The 23,396-nt window shown below is 39.5% G+C and overlaps 1 protein-coding gene across 3 annotated transcripts in view; it reads right to left on the minus strand.

The window, feature by feature from the left end:
* Positions 1-4,237: 4,237 nt before the first annotated feature.
* CEP15 (centrosomal protein 15) overlaps positions 4,238-23,396 on the minus strand; it is a 29,047-nt gene continuing 9,888 nt past the window's right edge. For 2 of the 3 annotated variants that reach the window (XM_081315626.1, XM_081315627.1), the window contains exons 4-5: positions 7,220-7,294; positions 4,238-4,663 (exon numbers count right to left, since the gene is read on the minus strand). In XM_081315626.1, coding sequence (XP_081171752.1) covers positions 4,529-4,663; positions 7,220-7,294 — 210 coding nt within the window. In that variant the 3' untranslated portion in view covers positions 4,238-4,528. Of the gene's footprint in view, positions 4,664-7,219; positions 7,361-23,396 lie in introns of all 3 variants that reach the window. The other variant, XM_081315628.1, reaches the window with a different exon arrangement.

Here is a 23,396-nt window from a genome sequence, read left to right on the forward strand (position 1 = left end):
GTCAGTAAATGAATGGTTGTAAGCCAAGGATTACCTGTATGTTGCCTCTTTATAAGTTTAAGTCATGCTCATATTAAAAATGCATTTATTCGATACATACCTGCATTCCAAATACACAATTAATTGGATTCATCATTCATTTGCTTGAGAGGATTTTGTGATGGTGATGACGTTAGTGGAGCAACTACGTCTATTTTTTTTAACTCCTCGGGCAGAGTGGGCTATCTGTACTTTCCTTGTTCTGTTTTTTCATTCATAACTGATGGCTGTGAAGGAATGCTCCGTGTGGAGAACACTCTTGAACAGAAGTGATGCACACCTTTTATTATTATTCATGCAATACACTCCAGGTTGTTTTCATACTGCTAAATAGTTGTTTAGTCAACACAAACTGCAGAAAAATCTGACTAAAGTGAGAAGGAAGCAAATTTGCTATGGGCTGGGGAAATATGGCTCCTAGACTTTGAGGGCTAACTAACTAGAAGTGAACGTTGTGATTCAAGTTTATTTTGGTTCTGGAACTATTGGAAGCAGCTAAATTCATACATGTGCAAAAGTCCAAATGTGTCTGGTTTTGACTTGTAACTCGCTAAAGCATGGACTGGCATGCAAATGAACCAAGTTTTGCCTTGGATCTCCTAATGAATGTGCTGGATTTCAGTGATGATACTCCAAATTAACTAATTTTTGTTATTAAGCAAAGAATAGAAACAAAAGCTTCCAATCTTTGCAGCCATGAGAGACGAGAGAAGGCATATGTAAGCCTAAGCTTGTTCTTGCTATGATAAACCATGGTTTATTGTTATAGCCAAACACATCTATAAGATTAGTTAGAACATTAAAAAGTAAACAAGAGTACAACCAGCTTATTTTTGTATTTTTAAATGCACATATATATTTATGAAATCACACTTAAGTCTGCCTTTCCCACAGAAGAATTGTGATGTAGAATATGGGTCAGGGAGAGGTGTGTACAGGATGTGTTTGCAATAACGGTAAGCTTTTGAGGTGCACATATAATGGTATAAACAATAATTACACCAGTTTCCCATCTTTCCTTTGTTTCTCATGACTTCCTATTTTCTTCTTCTTCTTACTTTTACCTATTACTCATAGCCAGTTTTGTATAGTGATTAAAGTGCTGGCCTAGTAAATAGGAGACTGTGAGATCTAGTTCGGCCTTAGGCATGAAAACCAGCTGGGTGACCTTTGGCTTGGCACACTTTCTCAGCCCAACTCATCTCATAGGGTTGTTTTTGTCAGGAATGTGAGGCGGAAAGAGTATTAGATACATTCACTGCCTCAAGCTGTTTATAAAAATTAATAGATGTAATCCTTGACTTACGACCACAATTGAGTCCAAAATTTCTCCTGCTAAATGACAGTTGTTAAGTAAATTTGCCCCATTTTGAGACCTTTCTTGCCACCATAAATGTTAAGTGAATCACTATAGTTAGTAACACAGTTGTTAAGTGAATCTAGCTTCTCCATTGACTGTTTGTCAGAAGGTCTCAAAAGGGGATCACATGACCCCGGGACACTGCAACCGTCATAAATATGAACCACTCCCCCAGCATCTAAATTTGATCACATGACCATGGGGATGCTGCAATGGTTGTATGAAAAATGGTCCCAAGTTACTTTTTTCAATGCCGTTGTAACTGAACGGTCACTAAACAAATGACTTTAAGTCGAGGTATACCTGAAAAGGCAAGATATAAATAAATGAAAATAAATGAATTTCTCCTAGGACAAAAAAGGCAACCATTTTAGGCCAAGGGCCATAATTGGAAGATGAACGTATTCTGCAACTCTCGTAAAATGGGTGCCAGGGGGAAAGGAATCTGCGTTGTTACAGAATTCTGGCAACAAAAACACTCCATGGAAAAGTGCATACTTTGTATGTGGATTCAAAGTTCAATCCCCAGGATCTTCAGGAAGGGAAAATATCTACTGAAAGCTTGCAGCACTGAAAACGTTGGCAATATGGACTAATAATCTAGATTCTGTAAAGATAGCATGTTGTGCTCCTATGTGCTGGAGCAAGCTGACATAGGAACATACCGCACTGTCTTCAAGCTCATGTGAGCAATGATGTATGTAACTCTCAAGACATGCAGTAGATCAGCTCTTCCTCTTTTCTTTTAATTCAACTGGGTGGCAAAGAACCAAATCTTTACAGAAGAAAACATTACCAACTTGTCTTCGTGACAGAACATTGAGTAGGTATAAAATCGCAATGGTCTCTATGCCAGGTTTTGTTTTGTGTTTTTTTTAAAAATCTTCCCTGCTTCTAAGATAAAAGCTTAATTTGATATTTTTATAGTTATATAACAGTAATATTTTGTGACATTTTGTATTGTGACACTATAGATGAAATTGTCATCGGACTGACACCCTTTACTGTTTATTACTTAATTAGAACTGTTAACAACACTGCAGAGAAGCGTGCTAATCTGCCATCACATATTATGAAAACAACGTTATTGTTACAAACACCAACACCCACTCAACAGGATAGTTCTAAGATGGCAGTTTCTGTTAAAAAAAAAAGAGAGAGAGAGAGAGAGAGAGAAAACCTGATTTGTTTAATGGACACTTTAGCAGTGAAGAAAAAGAAGTTGATAGCAACTTCTAGCAATTATCTTTCAAAATGAAAATATTTGGTGTAATAGCAGTTTAATGGGGATTTTTGTTTAACACGTTTTAGAATTGAAATTCACATAGTGGTAAACAGTAACCACCATAAATGTTGAGGCCTTGAAATTTCTGAAGGTTAAATTTGTCCTCCTCAAATCTTTTGAAGAAAAGTGGCAATAGTCCGCCTGCTCCCTCTGCTGGTCATTAACATGTTACTTGTCTGTCTAGACAATTTACTTGTCCCCATTGCTCTCTCTTCGGGGGAACTATATCTGCTTATTACAATCTCATGCTTAGCTGCTCATATGCCTCCTTTTGTCTTTCTCAGACAATGAGCTAAAGAAAAATGCCCATTTCATCAAAATACAAGGACCAAACCAAGCATATTGATTAGAAACAAAGTCATCCATATTATGGTAAAACATTAAACACCCCAGTAAATGCTTCCCTTATCTCTGAATTAACACAGCTTTAATACAACAAAACTCAAAGGTATTTATTTCTTGGAAATAGGTTCCAAATCTTCTCAAAGTCTGGTATCTGGCTCCCATGATTGGTGATGTATCAGCAATGCTAAAAAGCTCACATTACTACTAATGATTAAAGCATAGGAATGTACTGATTATGTTCCATCAAATCATTTGCAACTCTTAGTAACACAAGATTTTCTCCACGATGATCTATCCCTAACCTGGTCTTTCATTCCACCACTGTAACCGAGTCCATCCATTTTGCTCCTGGTTGTTGTCTTCTTCTCTTCACTTCCTCCATTCTAGCATGAGGGCCTTTTCCAGAGCGATAGATCTTTGCATAATAGGTCCAACTTAGAATAGTATGAACCTGTTAATATGTGCCCCAAGGGAGAACTCTGGATTGCTTTGTTTGCTGATCCATTGATTTTCTTGACTGTCTGTGGTATTCTCCAGAATCTTCTTCAACACCACAGTTTCAAAGTGTCAATGTACTGCTTAATTACGCAGTTCTGTTATTGGTAGTATTTACTGGTACAGATTAAGTCTCTAGCCCTAAATAAAAAGGAATCCTATCTTTCCCTTAAATTTTAGCTCTGAGGAGCTCCATGCTTCCCACCTACCAGAAATCTGTATCCCTAACATCACAGTATAGAAAGAGTAAATGCATAGTAATTTGTTAAGTATATTCCCTTGCTGTCAGCTATAGAAAAGTACATAAAATGAAGGGCTTGCGTGAATAATTTCAAGATACATTTGCTCTAAATATTTAACTTGACAAAATAACTCCACAATCTGATATGAAAACTTTTGGTGTACGATTAATAATTAATTCCAAACCCAAAGTTGGATAATTCTAACAAGCCTACAAAATCAAATTGTAAGCTGGATTCAACCTGAAATATTCTAAGGAAGCACTCAAATCTTTAGTCACAGAATTTGTGTTTCTTCAGATCTGACACAGGGTGTGCAAATTCGATGGGTCCTATTTGAGTCTTCATCACCTGATTTCCTACTGAGCTGTTAAGCCTATGCTACATATCAATAATCTATAAATGTCATGCCCCCTCATTAAGAAAATCCTTTTATGGGACAATAAGCCAAATCGATACCTTCTACACTTTTATTGGGGGAAAAGGCATCTCTCCATAGCAAAAATGAAGGACGAGTAACATTACATTATTTCTCATCTTAATAGAGTAACTGAACAGCAGAGTGTACATCTTGCATGGCGTTGTTCGTATTTGAGATCAAAGTCACTTCCATGTGGCTAACAGGCCTTTAGGGAAGAACTCTTCAATGCAGATTTAGAATTGAGTATCTTATCCAACAAATATTTTAAAAAAATATTTAACGATCCACCAATCTGAAGCTTGAATAAATTCCCCCATGGACATGCTTCTGTCTTTGCTTCCAGTTTATCTTGGTGCTGATTTTATGTGCTTTATTGTTGAAGTGATATTTTTTTTAAAACCAATTGGGACTTGTGTTCTTCCTAAAAAAAATGGCTCCCATTTAGGAATGGATTCTTCTACTTTGGCCCAGTAGAGAGTCTGAAAAAAAAATAAAAAATAAAACATGACATGCAATTTAACTGCTTCACAATAAAACCTATTATTTACCAGGACAACAGCAGAAGGATCTGAATATATGAAACATTATTACAGCTTGCTTTATGTTTGAAGTAATTTAGAGAAGGCCAAACTACTTAGTGGCTAAAACTTAAATCCCTCAATTATACAATATAATGGAGATTGGAAGGATCTCACTACTAGAGTAAATATGCAGTAATTGGATGTGCCCTCTTGTGGTGAATAATGTATTAAAAAGGTAATCCTTCAATTTCATAATTATTTCTTTGAGACAGATAGTTTCTTTTCTTAACCACGGTGTTATTCGCGAACATTTTCATTTTTAAAAACCTTGTCCAAAACATTATTCGGAGGCTAAAAATGGCTTGACATTTACATAAGCACAACCGTGAATTCTACTGGTTTAAAGAATGTTTTTGTTCTTTAAATCTACAATGTCAAACTCAGAAATCTGTTCAGGGTTCCATGAGGTTTGCTGGCATTAAAAACTGTGATATTCTGGGATCCACTGCTAAAATGCAGATCTTGATATTAAAGAATAGGTCCCTTTGTCCAATAAATTCAGACTTGCCCTACTATCCCCTGAATTAAGTTATTATTACCTTTTTACCTCACTTTTTTGTTCTTTCATTCTCAGAGGGCAATAAAATAATCTGAGTTATATATAAATCTCAAAACCAGAGCATTGGGGCTGGTGGAAAAGATCTTGCTCGATTCAGATTTCTGCTTAATAATTATTTATGGAAGTAGCCCTAACAAATATTCTCATTCGATGCCCAACAATAGCCTAATGTTTTACCTAATAAATATTTCTTCCTTGAAGAATTACCCAAACCATCAGTCTCATCCTTCCTGTCTCTCAATAACTCATTTTTTAAAAAATTGTTCTCCTGCATTCCCATTTCTAAACTGTCTCCACATCAATCATTTTGATGCCATTTTCTTGTGCAAAACCCACCCAGTGTTTGCAGTTGTGAAAATGCTGATTCATCCTCAAGTATTGCCTTTAGCTTTTGAAGTATTTAGAGCTAGGGGCGGGATGATGTCCCTCTACTCTCTATAGCTCTGAATTTCAGAGGAAACATGGAACCGACCCGTCTCTTTTTATTTAGTTTTTATTCAGATTTTTAAAATCTCACCTTTATTGTTTTTACGTACAACTCACAGCAGAAAACATATCTAATACTCCCATCTTCCTCCTATTTCCCCCACAATAACTTCATGAAGTGGGTTGGGCTGACACAGACTGACTGGCCCTGAATCACCAAGCTGGCTTTCATGCCCAAGATGGAAGTAAAGGTAAAGGTAAAGGTTCCCCCGCACATGCGTGCTAGTCATTTCCGACTCTAGGGGCCGGTGCTCATCTCCGTTTCAAAGCCGAAGAGCCAGCGCTTGTCCGAGGACGTCTCCGTGGTCATGTGGCCGGCATGACTGGACGCCAAAGGTGCACAGAACGCTGTTACCTTCCCACCGTAGTGGTCCCTATTTTTCTACTTGCATTTTTACGTGCTTTCGAACTGCTAGGTTGGCAGAAGCTGGGACGAGTAACAGGCGCTCACTCTATCACGCGGCACTCGGGATTCGACCTGCCAAACTGCCGACCTTCTGATCAACAGGCTCAGCCTCCTAACCCACTGAGCCACTGCGTTTTAGCACTGTTTCTAAACTTGGAAATGCGGGAGAGGGCAGAGAATTGTACCACATTCATTTGATACTTTGGGTCAGTTTTGAGGACCTTCAAAATGCAACATAGTGCAACCGAGAGGCCAAAGCTGAAACAAATACTGTAGTCATTTTGCTACAGTACAAGTTTTTTTTTAAAAAAAGAATGTCTTTTCTTTATTTTGGTGAAAAAAGTCCCAATACAGGTAGTCCTTGACTTATAATCATTCATTTAGCAACCATTTGAAGGTACAATGGCAATGAAAGCAGTCTTACAATCAGTCCTCACACTTATGACTGTCACAGCCTCCCTATGGTCAGGTGATCAAAATTTAGGCGCCTGGCATGTAGTAATGATTGGAGGGTCCCAGGGTCATGTGATCATCATTTGTGATCTTCCCAGCCGGCTTCTGACAAGCAAAGTCAAGGGGGGAACACCGAATTCTCTCAGTGATCCCATGATTCACTTAATAGCTGCAGTGATTTACATAACAACCATGGCAAAAAAGGTTATAAAAATCAAGTGTGATTTGCTTAAGAATCTCCTTGCTTAGCAAGAACAATTCTGATCCCAATTGTCATATGATGAGGCCGAACTGTATATAAAAAGAGAGTGGGAAAACAGTTTGGAAGCTTTCAATTCTCACAACGAAATGAACATTGCACTACATTACACTGAAATGATAGAATCCGATATTAAACTGAAACTGGATAGCAGCCTTTATTTTGATAAAAGGGACCTTAAAGTATACTATTGCATTTTTAAAAGACTGATTTCATTTAACAGCAAGATGAAGAAAAGAGCTGAAATCTCAGCATTAAAGCCAAATACTTGAGAAATTGTTTTAGACTTACTTCAAGGTTAACAATTTCAGGGTGGAGAAGCAAGTGCTCTCTGGATTGTAGCTTTTTCGCTTCTGCCTCTATATCCTGGAACATACAGAGAATCTTTTGAAAAGACTTCAGGAATTCACTTTTCTTTTTTTTTTTTTGCAACTATGGAAATAGAAGTAGTATTCTAGCCATACAAGTTGCAACTAATATAAATCACACCAGCAAACATAAGACAAAAAGAGACAGACCTTAGAATAGAATAGCATAGCATAGCATAGAATAGCATAGCATAGCATAGCATAGCATAGCATAGCATAGCATAGCATAGCATAGAATAGAATAGAATAGAATAGAATAGAATAGAATAGAATAGAATAGAATAATAGAGTTGGAAGGGACCTTGGAGGTCTTCTAGTCCGGGGGTTTTCAATCTGTGGTATGCGTACCACTGGTGGTACTTCAGCAGCTGGCAGGTGGTATGTGTACGATGGGTTGAATAGCACCGTAAAAAGTGTAAAATGGATGAGGTAAAGCGATGGCAGCGCCACACAGGCCTGTGGGCGATTCACCTGGAGCTGCGTGTGGTGTTGCAGGGGCTCTGCTAAAAGCCCTGGATTGGCGCACGCAGTTCCAGTTGATTGGCGCTTCCAGCACACCTGGAAGAGAAAAAGAGGAGGAGGGGGACAGAGGAGAGGATATTAAAGGAGGAGGGGAGAGAGAGGAGAGGATATAAAAGGAGAAGCACCAAAGTAGTGGTGAATATTAACAAATATGGATAAATTCATCATACATTTTGCCACTGCAAAGGGAAAGTGATTCAGCAAAGGAACCACCACTGAATAAATTAAAACCGGTAATTCCCCCCCCTTTTTTTTTAAATGGTTTGTAACATTTTATTAGATTATACAATAAAATACAAAAATACAAAAGCAAATAGTATGACACAGTGGGAAGGAAAAAGGGAAAGAAAGGTGAGGGGGAGAAGGGGGAAAAGAAAAGGCATTGACTTCCAACTCCCTCTGCTGCAATAGAACGAAGCATTAACATCAAATCTCAACTTTTTATTTTCGATAATAGAATAAACTACTAGCCACTTCTCTAAAAACAACTCAGTCTAATCCGTAAAACCCAAAATTCCTTTTTAGTCATCAAGTTTTTGACATCTTGCTAAGCACTGGTGGTATTTGAATACTGTCGTATTCTAAAAGTGGTACAATCTGTGAAAAGGTTGAAAAGCCCTGTTCTAGTCCAGCCCCCTGCTCAGGTAGGAAACCCTATAACATTTCAGACAAATAGCTACCCAGTCTCTTCTTAAAAATTTCCAGTGTTAAGAGCATCCACAAGCTCTGGAGGCAAGTTGTTCCATTGATTAATTGTTCTAACTGTCAGGAAATTTCTCCCTAGTTCTAGGTTGCTTCTTTCCTTGAGTAGTTTCCTCCCATTGCTTCTTGTCCTGCCTTCAGGTGGAGAATAGCTTGATTCCCTCCTCTTTGTGGAAACCCCATATCACGTCACCCCTAGTCCTTCTCTTCATTACACTAGACATACCCAATTCCAGCAACCGTTCCTTATATCTTTTAGCCTCCAGTCCCCTAATCATCTTCTTTGCTGTTCTCTGCACTCTTTCTAGAGTCTCAACAACTGTTTTACATCATGGTGATCAAAACTGGATGCAGAATTCCAAGTGTGGCCTTACCAAGGTGTTATAAAATGGTATTAACACTTCATGTGATCCCTCTGTTAATGCAGACTAGAACTGTGTGGGCTTTTTTGGCAGCTGCAGCACACTGCTGGCTCATATTTAAGTGACTATCCACTAGGACTCCAAGATCCCTCTCACAGTTCCAAGTTGCTTACAAGCTAAAGAGAGAAAAAAATGGGTAAAATCCTCTCCTTCCTGGTTCATCAGCATGATATTTATTAGATCAGTTGCAAAGGCTTCCAGTAAGGTTCTAAGTCTTTAACCACCCACCACCCCCACCCCCTATGATTTAGGACCAGTATATTTATTAAATGTATTAATTTCTGAGGCATAGTGCTATGTCTCTGTCATCAGTACAACTCTCAGCAGTTAATGTAGAAAAGGTTGAACGGATTGCTTCCTGTAAAATAAGCCTCTTCTGAAAATGGCAGGCGTAAACAAAAAGCATTTTGGTATTGCATAATGACAATATGGGATGCGCATTTTGTAATTTATTTTACATTGAGCTACACAGTTTTTAAATTTTCAATATATGTTTGCAGCATAGATTATTTACAATAAGACATATCACTTCATTATTTTATTAAATCTAGAGGCCCTTCAATTCCAAATAATTCTGGTGGCTTACATATAAAAAGTCACAAACAATTGAAACAAAACAAAACAGAGCAACAAAAATGATGAAGTCTGGAATAGCACAGCAACCACCCTTTCTCTGGGCCTGGAGGCAAAGCCACGTTTTCAAAGATAGAACACCTTCATGATGGAAGCCTTACACCAGGGGTCTTCAAACATGGCCTTTTTATGACTTGTGGACCTCAACACCTGGAATTCCTCAGCCAGGCTGAGGAATTCTAGGAGTTGGAGTCCACAAGTCATAAAAGGGCCAAGTTTGAAGACCCTTGCCCTACACCATCCCATTCTGTGGGAGGATACTGTCCCAAAGGACATGCATTGCAACAGAGGAGAGTCTCTGAGGTCCTGATTTTTCAATTGAAGGGACCAGGAGCACGTCTATTCTGCCCAACTTTACAGAGAAAGCAGAAACTATTTGAGATAATCGGTCTTTCAAATAACCAGGCCCTATGCCATGAAAGGTATTAATAGGTGATAATCTAAATTGCATTTGGAGGTCAAACTCAGTACAGGCAACCCAAAGACAGTGTTCTAGAAACCTCAGTTAGACCTGCCAATCAATCTGCTAAGCTTGTAAGCCGCCCTGAGTCTTCGGAGAAGGGCGGGATATAAATGGAATTAAAATAAAAATAAAATAAAAATCTTTATCTGCCAGCTAGCTCAAATATTCTTCACAGTGGCCTTTCTTGAAGTTCCAGCAAAGAGCAGGTCACCCTAAACAAGACTGCTTTACAGCTGTTTGCAGATGTGATAAAGGCAGAGAAATAACATTAAAATGCCCCTTATTGCCACAAGGTAATCCCAATCATGTTCAACCAGATTTGTTCTTTATCTGCCACCAATGGTGCTCCAAGGGCCTCTTTTGTCACTTCACCTCTCAGATGTCTATGGAGATCCTCAGTCATCCAGGTCACAGTTGTCCCAAAGATGCTTTTTCGTGAGGCAACCGGACTTTCTTGTTTTTTCTTTGAAGACATTTTGATTCTCATCCAGGAAGCTTCTTCAGCTGACTGGATGATGGGGAAATGGAAGGATTTATACTCCTTGCAGACAGCTGGCCATTTGCATTCTTTTGGAGAGACATTGAGGCCACCTGGAGGCGTAACTGTCACCTGAGTAGTGCAAATGGATGTGGAGCCTTCTTAGAACTGTTGAAACAACTGTATTATAGACTGGAGATAGATGATGTCGTATCCCTCCCCCTCTATTGAGAGAAGGCTGTTCAGTTTTGACATAGATGGCCTCCTTGACCCCTCTTTCAAACCTTTCTGTCCAAAGCTACATCTCCCTGAGTTCTTCGGGGGATCAAGGTGCCCCCAGGGATTGTCACATTAAGAAAGCTAAATGAAAGCAACATGGTCTAAAGAACTCCAGCACAAATTCATTCCAGGATGTGATTTAAGCTTCAACTAAACTGCCCACCAGGTTTTGGGAACAGTCCCTTGCTCGGCGGGCAAATTGGTGGTGCATGCCATGGTATGATCTTGGATCTGTTGGTGCCTGGGATGGTACAAAGTTTAGTTTTGATTCCCCTTATTTATTTATTTATTTGTTTGTTTTTATATACCGCCCTTCTCCCGAGGGACTCGGGGCGGTGTACAGAGCAAGGTAAGTATACAGTTAAACAATAGTAAAAAACAAATGAAACCCCAAGATCTATCAGGCCAGGCCGGCCTGCTGGTATCCCGCCTAGCAGCTCCCTTCCCCCCCCCCTATGGCAGACTGACATCTTGCAAAGCAAAACCATTTTACAGCAGGTATGACAATAATAAACAAAATAAGCTATTCCAGGGTGCCTAATCTATTGGAATCAGCACACCCATAGGAAATATTGAAAGCACATTACATGTATTCTCACAAAACACTTCTTATCTTGGCCATTACTCCCCACAAACCACCTGTAAGTAAGTAAACATTTACTTAAAACACAAGTCATAAGACACAAGCACAAGGAATCTCTCTCTCTCTCTCTCTCTCTCTCTCTCTCACTCACTCACACACACACACACACAACAAAGCACAGGGCTACAGTCCCCTTTCGTTGTTTGCTTTCCGAAAATGTTGCTGAGATATATGTAGCATGAAAAGAATTCTTAGAACTAACTATTAGGCTTGAGACTGGCCCTTTTAATTATTTCTTGAATTTACATGACACTAACCCCATAAAGATGCTTACAAAAAAATTAAAACACCGTTGGCATAACATACCGTAAATATATAAATAACTTACTAGCTTCCTACTTTAAAAAGAATATTTTTTTAAAAAAAATAAAAATCTGGTATTCGTATCTAATCCCTGCTTCATCCTAGGTTTGCAGGCACCTTTACAATCTGAAACTAACTCCACTGAGAAGCTGCATGAGGAAGCACTTGCAATGTTTGTTGTCAAATTCTTTTCATCTTGTATCCTGTGTTTAAGCTTTTGTTAAGAATTTATTTTCTTTTTAATTCTTCTATAGGATAATTAAGCAATGATGCCTCTGCAACTGAGGGAGCATATAAGGCAATTAAATAAACAAACTGCCTCAGAAGAGTGAAAATATAAATGCTAAGATGTAAAATATCTACAGAAAATAAATGAGAGCAAATTCAGCTATAATTATGTAATTTGGAACCCCCTGCAGTTTAAGGCAGCTTCAGAAACACATCATTAAGTGTACAAGTGGCAATTTTTTTGCTCTAATTCAGCAGCTCATCCAACAAAGTTAAAACCAACTTTTAAAAAAATAGGTTAAGAACTATTTTAAACTTCCACCACAGTTTTCATGAATCTCTTACTGGTGGGAAATCAAAATTTAGCAGGGTAGTCAAACGGTGTTCTGGTGGTAGTAAACATGGACTTTGGAGATTTCATACAGCTGATCTCAAATCTACTAATTACATGTTTGAGTTCAGACCTCTTCTGTCAACAAGAGCACTAGTACAGTTGGAAGAGAGCACAGAATCAGAAGAAGAAAAAATGTAGAATGTTTAATTATAAATGGTAAGTTGATTGGATTTGATGGCTATGCTGATCTAATGAATAGGTACTTAACGATGGGGTGTCGCCAGGAGAATTCACAACAATTCAGAGAAGAAAATTCTGAAAGGGACTTCCTATAATTCCCAAACCATGGTGGTGCCAAAGAATACAGATACTGACACAGATTTTAAAAGTACAAAACTGGCATGCTTATAACAAATAGGGTAACTGCTTGGAATACTGTTAGAAGGAAAATCTACTCTAATGGAAAGACTGAGGAATTTACTGCAGGTGGAAATGGAAAAATAACAAACAAAACCCGGGCCCTATGAGAGAGATTTTCAGCTCGTGGAGGGAGGGGACAGGAGTGGGAGAAATACAAACTAATTTCCTCCTTTCCATATACAGGTAATTCCTTGACTTAAGACACCATTGGGACGAATATTTCCATTGCTAAGCAAGTCAGTTGTTAAGCGGCCAATTTTAAGACCTTTTCGCCATGGCTGTTAAACAAATCACTGCAGTTGTTAAATGAGTCATGTGTTCATTTAAGTGAATCCAGCTTCCTCCATGGAGTTGGGCCTGTTGGAAGCTGGCTGGGAAGGTCGCAAATAGTGATCACATGACCACGGGGTGCAGCAAGCATTGTAAATAGATTTCCATTGCCCTTTTGAGCAAGTGATTATAGGGATGCTGTGATAAATGATAAGTGCAAGGACAGGCCATAAGCCACTTTTTTCAATGCTGTTGTAACTTTGAATGCTAAATGAATGGTTGTAAGTCAAGGGCTACCTGTAATACACTTCAACCCACATTGGACTTAAGGTTATCTCTTAAAAGGGATGGTTTGCAATGATATGCATTAAGTTACTGCATTACTATGTCAGTGATGTAGTTAAGGGTCAAACTCTAGAACAATGTTTCCCAACCTCGGCAACTTTAAGGTGTCTGGATTTCAACCCTGAGAATTCCCCAACCAGTATGCTGGCTAGGGAATCCTGGGAGATGAATTCTAGCCATCTTAAAGTTGCAGAGGTTGAGAAACACTGCTCTAGAAGCTAATTTCATAATTGCAAGACAAAAGCTGCAATCTGTCTGTGTATAATGGTGGCCAGAAGGCAGCTCTGCTTGGGTGTGCTTCATATGATCTCGTCAGCATTATGTAAATACTTGTTCCGGGGAACAATTGCAACATTACACCAAATATGCACCTTTGGAAAAGTTGTGTTTATACCATGACATATAGAAAAATGGGCTTTATTTGCATCACTGCAATAATCTAAATCTAGGATGATTATACACTACAATACAGAGGAGAACAGTAGCCATCATAATGGAAAACCACTTCCACTGTCAAATCTCAAAGGTGCTTTTTCAGGACTTTCTTGTTTTTCTTTGAAGACGTTTCGCTTCTCATCCAAGAAGCTTCTTCAGCTCTGCCTGGATGGTGGGGAATGGAAGGATTTATACTCCTTGCAGAAAGCTGGTCATTTGCATTCCTTCTATTCCCCACCATCCAGGCAGAGCTGAAGAAGCTTCTTGGATGAGAAGCGAAACATCTTCAAAGAAAAAAAAAGAAAGTCCAGTTGCCTCCTGAAAAAGCACCTTTGGGATAACTATGACCTGGATGACTGAGAATCTTCCATTGTCAAAAAGAAATTATAAAGGAACTGATAGAGGAGAAACATCACATGGCAGAGCTATTTTAACATCTCAAGGTTATTATACAATAGATTTGTCTTCTGCAACATAAGACAGGCCTAGATTGAATAGATAAATCACAGGAGTCTAGATTTCAGCTGAATACAAGTAGTCCTTGAAACAGTTTGTTTAGTGGTTGTTCGAGGTTACAATGGCACTGGAAAAAGTGATTTATGACAGTTTTTCACACTTACAACCGTTGCAGCATCCCTATGATCACGTGATCAAAATTCGGATGCTGGGCAACTGGTTCACATTTATGACAGTTGCTGTGTTCCAGAATTACGTGATCCCCTTTTGTGACCTTCTGACAAACAAAGTCAATGGGGAAGTCAGATTCACTTAACAACCGTGTTACTAACCGAACAGCTACAATAACTCACTTAGCAACTGTGGCAAGAGAGGTCGCAAAAATGGGACAAAATTCACTTAACAAATGTTTCACTTAGCAACAGAAACTCTGGACTCAATTGTAGTCAAAAGCCAAGAACAACCTGCATTAGGAGACACGTCCTGACATGGAGGCCTTGTTCAGTAATGGAACCAATTGCTGTACCCAGAAAAGAAAAAAAAAAGAGGAATCTTCCTTGCTGGGGAATTGGACAACTCTGGGAATGATACAGTACCTTGAAATGTTTTGCCACAAGCAAAGGGGCTGCATTATGTAGCCAGCAAAATCCCCTCATCTCAAGAAGTCTACCAAACCTAATAAATAGGGTGTCTTTAAAAAGGTAAAGGTAAAGGTTCCCCCACACATGCGTGCTAGTCGTTTCTGACTCTAGGGGCCAGTGCTCATCTCCGTTTCAAGGCCGAAGAGCCAGCGCTTGTCCGAGGACGTCTCCGTGGTCATGTGGCTGGCATGACTAGACGCCAAAGGCGCACGGAACGCTGTTACCTTCCCACCGTAGTGGTCCCTATTTTTCTACTTGCATTTTTACGTGCTTTCGAACTGCTAGGTTGGCAGAAGCTGGGACGAGTAACAGGCGCTCACTCTGTTACGCGGCACTTGGGATTCGACCTGCCAAACTGCTGACCTTCTGATCAACAAGCTCAGCGTCCTAACCCACTGAGCCACCGTGTTCCTTAGAGTGTCTTTACTTTCCAGAAAATACCTGAATCTACAAAGGTACCCAAAGGTGAGTACCCTCATTGACTTTACAAGGCGAAATCTTCATGAGGAAAATGTTAAGAATCAGATTAACCCAATGGAGGAATTTAAATGAACTTGTTGTATGCTGATAAATCCCTTCCCTTATTCTTACTGATATACAGTACTTTCTTCTGGAAATCCGAACCGCAGGCTTTGAATTTCGGATAAGCTGCAGTGAAGCCGATTCACAGCTTGGAGTGAAAGCATTCGGTGTGCATACGTGATGAAGGCAATACTCCCTCGTAAAGCCAGCTAGCAAAGTAGCATAGCTACAAGAGAGGCAGCAGTCTTGAAGCTCTTCCCTGCTCAAGACAAAAGATGACTCGCTAATAATGCATTCATAACATGTGCACAAAGATGAAGAAACACAGCAAGCTGTTCACCAGACATTCGGAACTTCAATGCAAACTCACCTCTATTTGCTTTTCTTAGGAAATGGGAACATGGGCTCCCTACTTCCATGTGCTCCACTTAGAGACAACTAGACTCGATTTAAGAAAAGGGGGGGGGAAGCTGCCGCTCCCCGAAGCGATGACAACCCTGCCTTTTTCTGTGGGCTTTCATACACAAACACCAAGCTTCAAGCGCAGGCCTTTTGGGCAAAATGAGCGCGCGCGGAAAGGGGTGTGGGAGTGGGGTGTGAAAAAGCCAAAACTGAACAGAAATGGAAGAGGGGAATATAGCAGATGGCATCATCAAGAGCAGAGAGTGAGTGTGAAGAGTAAGGCATTTAAAGGGGGGGGGAAGAGAAACCAGAAAGAAGAAATTCCCAAAGGGACTTCCTATAATTTCCAAACCAGGGCAGTGCCAAAGAATACAGATCCTCAGAAAATTTCTTTTTTAAAAAAAAAAAGAAATAGTACAAAAGTGGGATTCTTACAATAAATAGGGCAACTTGGAATACCGTTAGGAAGAAAAGCTACTCTAATGTAAATACAGGTTAGAGATGTGGAGAAAATTTATTACAGGTGGGAATGAAAGAATGGGTCTGTCAGAGAGTTTCTCAGTGTGCAGAGGGGAGGGGGGCAGGAGTGAGAGAAATGTAATGTTTAATTGGGAAAATGTGACAATCCTAGACCATGCCAAATCCAAAACTGCCAGGGAATTTCTAGAAGCCTGGCACTCTGACAAATCAGCCATCAATAGACACATAGCCATTAATAACATCTATAGACTATGCAAAAGAGACAATCAACCAGCCCAAAAGAGAGAAAGATTCCAGCACCTCTCCACCAGCAATCGGCACTCAAATCAGCAAGGTCAACTTCAGACCAACAATCAAGTAAGCAATACCCCAGTCAAGAAAGTGCCGAAGAGCCATTAGTAAACAGCCCAACCAAAGAATCCCTAAGACCGCCCCACCCACACAGACAGGCAAGACCCCAGAATATAAACCGACAGCAAACAGCATTCCTTACTACCGGTAGCACTGATGGATGTTACCTAGTTACAGTATTTATATATGTAAGGGTGTAGATCTATATGTATGTTGTATATAGTATGTGTAAATGTGTGTTATGCATGTGTACACTTTGAGAGCAAGCAACTAAATTTCATTTTTAATGTGTGCCATTGTGCCCACAGTAAAAAATGACAATAAAGGTTTATCTGTGTCTGTCTGTCTGAAACGTCTGCAAGAAAACAAGCAAGCTCAGAGAACACCAAGGACCCCTCTATTTAATATTTCTCCTAATGTTCCTCCTTCCCATCTACCGATAGTCCTCGACTTACGACGACTATTGGGACCACAATTTCCATTGCTAAGCAAGGCGGTTGTTAATGGAGTCACACCTGATTCTATGACCTTTTAAGTGAATTCTATGACCAGTTATATGAATCATACAGTCATTACGAGAATCTGGCTTCCCCCATTTTGCTTATCAAAAGCTGGCTAGGAATGAAAGATGACTCCCAGGGAGATTTTTCAATGTGCAGAGGTGGGAGGGGGGACTGGAATGGGAGGAATTTAAAAGTTCTCCTTCCCACATAATATAATCAGAGCAATATTGAGCTCCTGGTATTTCTTTAAGGAGATGGTTTGCAACAATAGGCATTCTGAAGTCCAGAAACAACATGACAGGGCAGATGGAGTACAAAATAAAAGTTCTGCTGCAGCCTGAACAGAAAAAGTTGTTGTAGTAAATTTCCCTGGTACAATTCATTCCTAATTTACTAGAGTTTCATCTGATTGATGAAACTTATTTTCATCCCAGCATTTTATGTCTATGTATGAATATCCCTTTAGGAACATTCCAGCCCACATCATTTCAATGACTGCCTGGTTTTTCCCCCCTTCAAAATGTTGTTTATAATAATAGGAAAGAAAAATACTTTAGGGCAAGAGGGGGAAAAACAAACAAACGAACGAACAAAAAAAGCAGCGCTGCTTTGCATTGATTTTAGTTGAGAAGGGCACTTTGGCAAGGCCTACGTACCAGATGTGTCTTTTTGTTGCTCCTCTCCAGTTAGAGCATATTCTGAAGTCTATTGTCATCCAGAATACTGATTTAATGACAGCCAACTGACAAAAATTGTTGCTGGAAGCTGAAAGGTACCTTAAGGGAGGAAAATGATGTCACTGAGATTTGATGGCATTTTTTTGTGTACTGCTAATAGCTGGAGGCAGCCATGCCGATTTTAGTTTTCCTTTGAGGTTCAGTGACAAGGTTTGCTTTTGGCAACACTTTTTAATCTATAATGGTCAATTGGACAAACACCTTTAGCATATTAACTGCAGATTCAGATGGGTGGCAGTGGCTCTTTGTATTTTAATCTAGGGCATTGGGGATTTATAAAAATATCAAAGACAGCTAGGAGTAAGAGAGCAACAAAGGCACCCAAAGGTGACTTTTGAGATTCCTACAGAAAGTTATTTATTCGTTCAGTCACTCCCTACTCACTGGGACCAACTGGATATCTTTTTTCTTTTTCTTTCTTTCTTTCTTTCTTTCTTTCTTTCTTTCTTTCTTTCTTTCTTTCTTTCTTTCTTTCTTTCTTTCTTTCTTTCTTTCTTTCTTTCTTTCTTTTTTCTCTTTCTTTCTTTCTTTCTTTCTTTCTTTCTTTCTTTCTTTCTTTCTTTCTTTCTTTCTTTCTTTCTCTTTCTTATTTATTTCATGTTCAATTTATTTTGCCACATCTGTCTGTCAGTAAGTGCTTTTCTGAGTTCTTCAAAACTCATGCTTACGTAATTGTGATACTATCAAGCCACTTTTACTTCTGACAGCCTCTTTTTCAATTTTTAGGCATCAAGATCTTCTTCATTGGTTGTTAATGTTCCCACTCACTCTCTTTCAGCTCAACCACCTCACAGGATTGTTGTCGGGAAAATAGGGGGAATATTAGGTATGCCCATCGCCTTTAGTTACTTACAGAGAAATAAAGGCAGAGTAAAAAAAATCTAATCAACCAATCAATAAAGTTTTGTGTGCCTGAAATATCTAAGCTTTACTTTTGTTCTTAGTGTTTCTAATAAGCAGCCTGTTTTCACCTCATCTAGTGCTGAATCTGAAAAACTGGATAGCAATAGCAACTGCATTTAGAATTACTGCCCCATAGCACTTTATTGCACTCTCTATAGACAGTTTACATATTGCATATTGCCCCCAACAATCTGGGTCCTCATTATACCAACCTCGGAAGGATGGAAAGCTGAGTCAATCTTGAGCCTTGTCAGGATTGAATTCCAGGCTGTGGGCAGAATTAGCCTGGAATACTACACTTTAACCACTGCACTACCAGGGCTCCTGAATACAGACAATCCTCAATTTACAACCATTAATTTAGTGACTGCTCAAAATTACAATAGGATTGAAAATAGTGACATATGACCGTTTTTCATATGACCATTCCAGTATCTCCATGGTCACATGATCAAAATTCAGGCAATCAGAAACTGGCATGTATTTAGGACAGTTGCACTGTCCTGGTGACCCCAGTGATCATCATTTGTGACCTTCCCAGCCGGCTTCCCAGCAAAGTCAATGGGGGAAGTCAGAGTGGCTTAACAACTGCATGATTCACTTAACAACTGCAGTGACTCACTTAACAACTGTGGTAAAAATGACAAGCAACTCACTTAACAACTGTCTTGCTTAACAACAGAAATGTTGAGCTCAGTTGTGGTCCTGAGGACTACCTGTAGTTCCCCAGCTATGATGAGAACTAAGAATACAAATTTTTATAGACTGCAGAACTTATCTATTTATTAGAAGTGTATGCTGCCTTTTGTACAAGAGTTCAAAATGGCAAAACTCTTTCCTCGTTTGTCTCCAAGTAGTTGTTTGGTGAGAAATGACTGGACTTATGTTGCCCAGTGTCTTCCCACTCCACCTGGTAACTTCATCTGAATACCAGAGTGTCAAAGCATCATCCATTATTGCAATCACCTCTTGGATCAAATGTTATTCAGCCATCAGATAGCAAACATTGCACAAGATTTTACCTCAACTTGGTGGGGAACAATATTAAAGTCTGTAGTGGGATAAGATGTTGGGACTCTAGAAAGAGTACAGAGAAGAGCAACAAAGATGATCAGGGGACTGGAGGCTAAAACATATAAAGAACAGTTGCTAGAATTGGGTATGTCTAGTTTAATGAAGAGAAGGACAAGGAGTGACATGATAGCAGTATTCCAGTACCTCAGGGGCTGCCACAAAGAAGAGGGAGTCAAGCTATTCTCCAAAGCACCTGAAGGCAGGACAAGAAGCAACAGATGGAAACTAATCAAGGAGAGAAGCAACCTGGAACTAAGGAGAAACTTCCTGACTGTTAGAACAATTAACCAGTGGAACAACCTGCCTCCAGAAGCAAGGTCCCACAGCAGAGAACAGCAAAGTCTTCTGCCATCAACATTTAAACTTAATAAATGAAAAAAAATCCATTCTACTACAGGTAGTCCTCGACTTATGACCACAACTGAGCCTAGAAGTTTTGTTCCTAACCATGGCAGGTAAGTGAATTTTGTCCCATTTTACGACCATTCTTGCCACAGTTCTTAAGTGAACCACTGCAGTTGTTAAGTTAGTAACACGGTTCTTAAGTGAATCTGGCTTCCCCATTGATTGGTCTTTCAGCAGGTCACAGAAGGTGATCACGTGACCGTGGGACACTGCAACTAATAAATATTAGTTGCCAAGCGTCTGAATTTTGATCATGTGACCATGGGGGTGTTGCAATGGTTATTAGTGTAAAAAATGGTCCTAAGTCATTTTTCCCAGTGCCTTTGTAACTTTGAATAGTCACTAAATGAACTGTTGTTAAGTTGAGGACTAACTGTATTTATTTTTTTATTTATTTTATTTAATCCCATTTATATCCCGCCCTTCTCCGAAGACTCAGGGCGGCTTACAATTTTAAGCACAAACCAACGTGCTTAGCAATAGCCTTCATTCTATGTATATGCCTGCTTATTAGGGCTTTCGCCCCCCCCCAAGCGGCATTATTACAAAGTCAGCTTATCGCCCCCAACAATCTGGGTCCTCATTTTACCTACCTCGGAAGGATGGAAGGCTGAGTCAACCTATTGGTAGCATGACAGTAAATATCCAAAGATAACAGAGCATTGTCTAGTTGAAAATTATTTAAGAAGAAATGCTACATCCTTTTTTTCTGGGAAAATACGCAAATTATAGGGAGTGATGCACAAAACCTATCAGGGGTTATGATTTTTAAATAAAGTTAGTCTTAAAAAGGTATAACTTAATAGGATTTTAACATGTAAATCTGCAGCTGGTATGTGTGGCTTTTCATGCATACAACCAGTTTCTTCAATCTTATTACTTGTCTTGATCTTTTTAAGAATGGTTAAGGGTTTCAATTTCTGTAACAATCTAGTATTCTGAAACTTAATTGTTTTGATGCTATTTGTACCCCAGTTTAGAGAGTATGAGGGGCCAAAATGACTACATTTCATTTTTTTTATCATTACACATTATTTATTCATTATCAACGAAAGGTGGGTTGTAGAGTAGGGGATTATTAGTTTTAGTAAAATGAGGGGAGGGGATAAAATAAGAATGTGTCAGTAGTTTTTTATTACATTCCAATAGTAACTCTTTCTAGAAATCTTATAAAGAAAACGTTGGATTAAATGCTTCATCGTTACTCAGAAACAGAACTTAATGAAGTTAGTGCTGCTTGCTCCAAAGTAAGTAAACATAGTACTGCTGCCAAAATAATTGCAAATTTCAAAGAAATTTCAGCCATTTCTCTGTTTTGGAAGTGTGTTTCAATTACAACTGAGAGAGGAAAAACAGCTCTTTTTATAGCTCTGAAATGATTTTACTCAATTTAATTTAAATATAGGCAAATACAATGACACCTCATCATGGCATCGGTGTTTTTCCAAGAAAACCAAATCAACAAATCTCCACATGGTAACTGTGAAATGTACAATGCCTGTTATTGGGAACAATTTTCTAAAGTTGGCACATAAATCTGAACCTTATTTTCAAGGTTCTAATATAGTGTTCTATGTAGATCTCATTCCTGTTTTATTTTGTTATCAGAAAGCATCTGCAGTGCTGCCTGCCTGTTAAAACCAGAATAGAACAAATACATCTAAAATCAGTAATGCTGTTCTTTCCTGCCAGACAATTCATTTTCATGGTCTTCTGTTTCTTTCATGAATTTTCTGATAGTTCTGGTATTCAGACTCATTACTCAGAACACCACAATGGCAGAAATAACATAAAACTTGAATTTTCCTCCTATAGCAGGGATGTCAAACTCAATTTCATTGAGGGCCGCATCAGCATTGCGGTTGCCCTCAGGGGGCCGGGTGGGTATGGCCAGGGTGGGCGTGGCCTACTGGGTGGGCGTGGCTAGAGTGTGTATGGCCTACTGGGTGGGCGTGGCCAGCTCTACATCGTTCGCATCAAGGGTGCCTATGGGGGCCTGGGCAGGAGTGGGACAGATCTGAGGGTCTCTGGCAGAAGGAGGGTCTCTGGGCCAGGGCCAAGGCAGTGGGGGCCGTTCCCTCACTGTTTCCAGGATGGCTTCGCGGGCCACATGAAACCACTTCGCGGGCCGGATCTGGCCCCCGGGCCTTGTGTTTGACAAGTCTGTCCTATAGGTTCTCAATTCTCCCCAGTAAGATAGAAACAATGGAGGACTTAATTGGAATGTAAGAAGAATGTACAGTAAGTTAGATTATGTATCTATGAGTGAATCATTGATCTCCATTATTAGCTAGCTTCGCTATAAAATATAGCGACAAATGATGAAGAAAAGGATGGTCACCATTTCTTCCTTCTTTGCAATTATTTCTTTTTAAAGATCACACTGAAATTTCTCCAAGTTTTTAACTGCTCATTCTGCCAAATGTAGCCAAATCCCAGTTCCTGTGAAGAACTCCGAGTCCCACTATGTGCAAATTTTTTTTTCTGATCCAACCAGAAATAATCTCAAAAGCACTCTACTGAAATATGCACAAGAAGGTTATAGAACCCTCAGCTCCAAAAAGAGCAGAGTGGGTGAGTGGGTGATCTGTCATAACATGTTTGGAACAAATCAATTAAAGGGAAGCAATTTCCCATATTTTTTTCCCCAAAAGAAAAAGTAACACATCTCTAGTCTTCAAAGCCATATTGCCCCATGGGATAACTCTAGAACAGAGGTCCCCAACCTTTTGGGCACCAGGGACCAGTTCCACGGAGAGAGGTTTTTCCACAGACCAGTGGGTCTGTGGTTTTGTGTGCTGCCTGCATCCCACAGATGGGGCTTTGGTTGTGTGTGGACCGGTTGATGGCATGCTGTGGCCCGGTACTGGTCCACAGACCGGGGATTGGGGACCCCTGCTCTAGAACAATTAAATAATGATAACTGCCACTATACAAACAACCTCCAATGGAAAGACAACATGAAAATTAAGGCATAATTGGGAAAAAATAATACTGAGAGAGATAACGCACATATGCCCATGTTTTAAAACATGCAAAATCAAAGACATTGATCTAAAAAGTTAGAGCAAGAGACAGTGATTCATGAGTGCGTGACAGACTATAAGGCAGTTGACAAGTAAGCTTCTTGCTGGAAGAATAAAAAGATT

The sequence above is a fragment of the Vipera berus genome (assembly GCF_964194415.1).
Source record: "Vipera berus genome assembly, chromosome: 2".
In the NCBI taxonomy this organism is placed as follows: Eukaryota; Metazoa; Chordata; class Lepidosauria; order Squamata; family Viperidae; genus Vipera; species Vipera berus.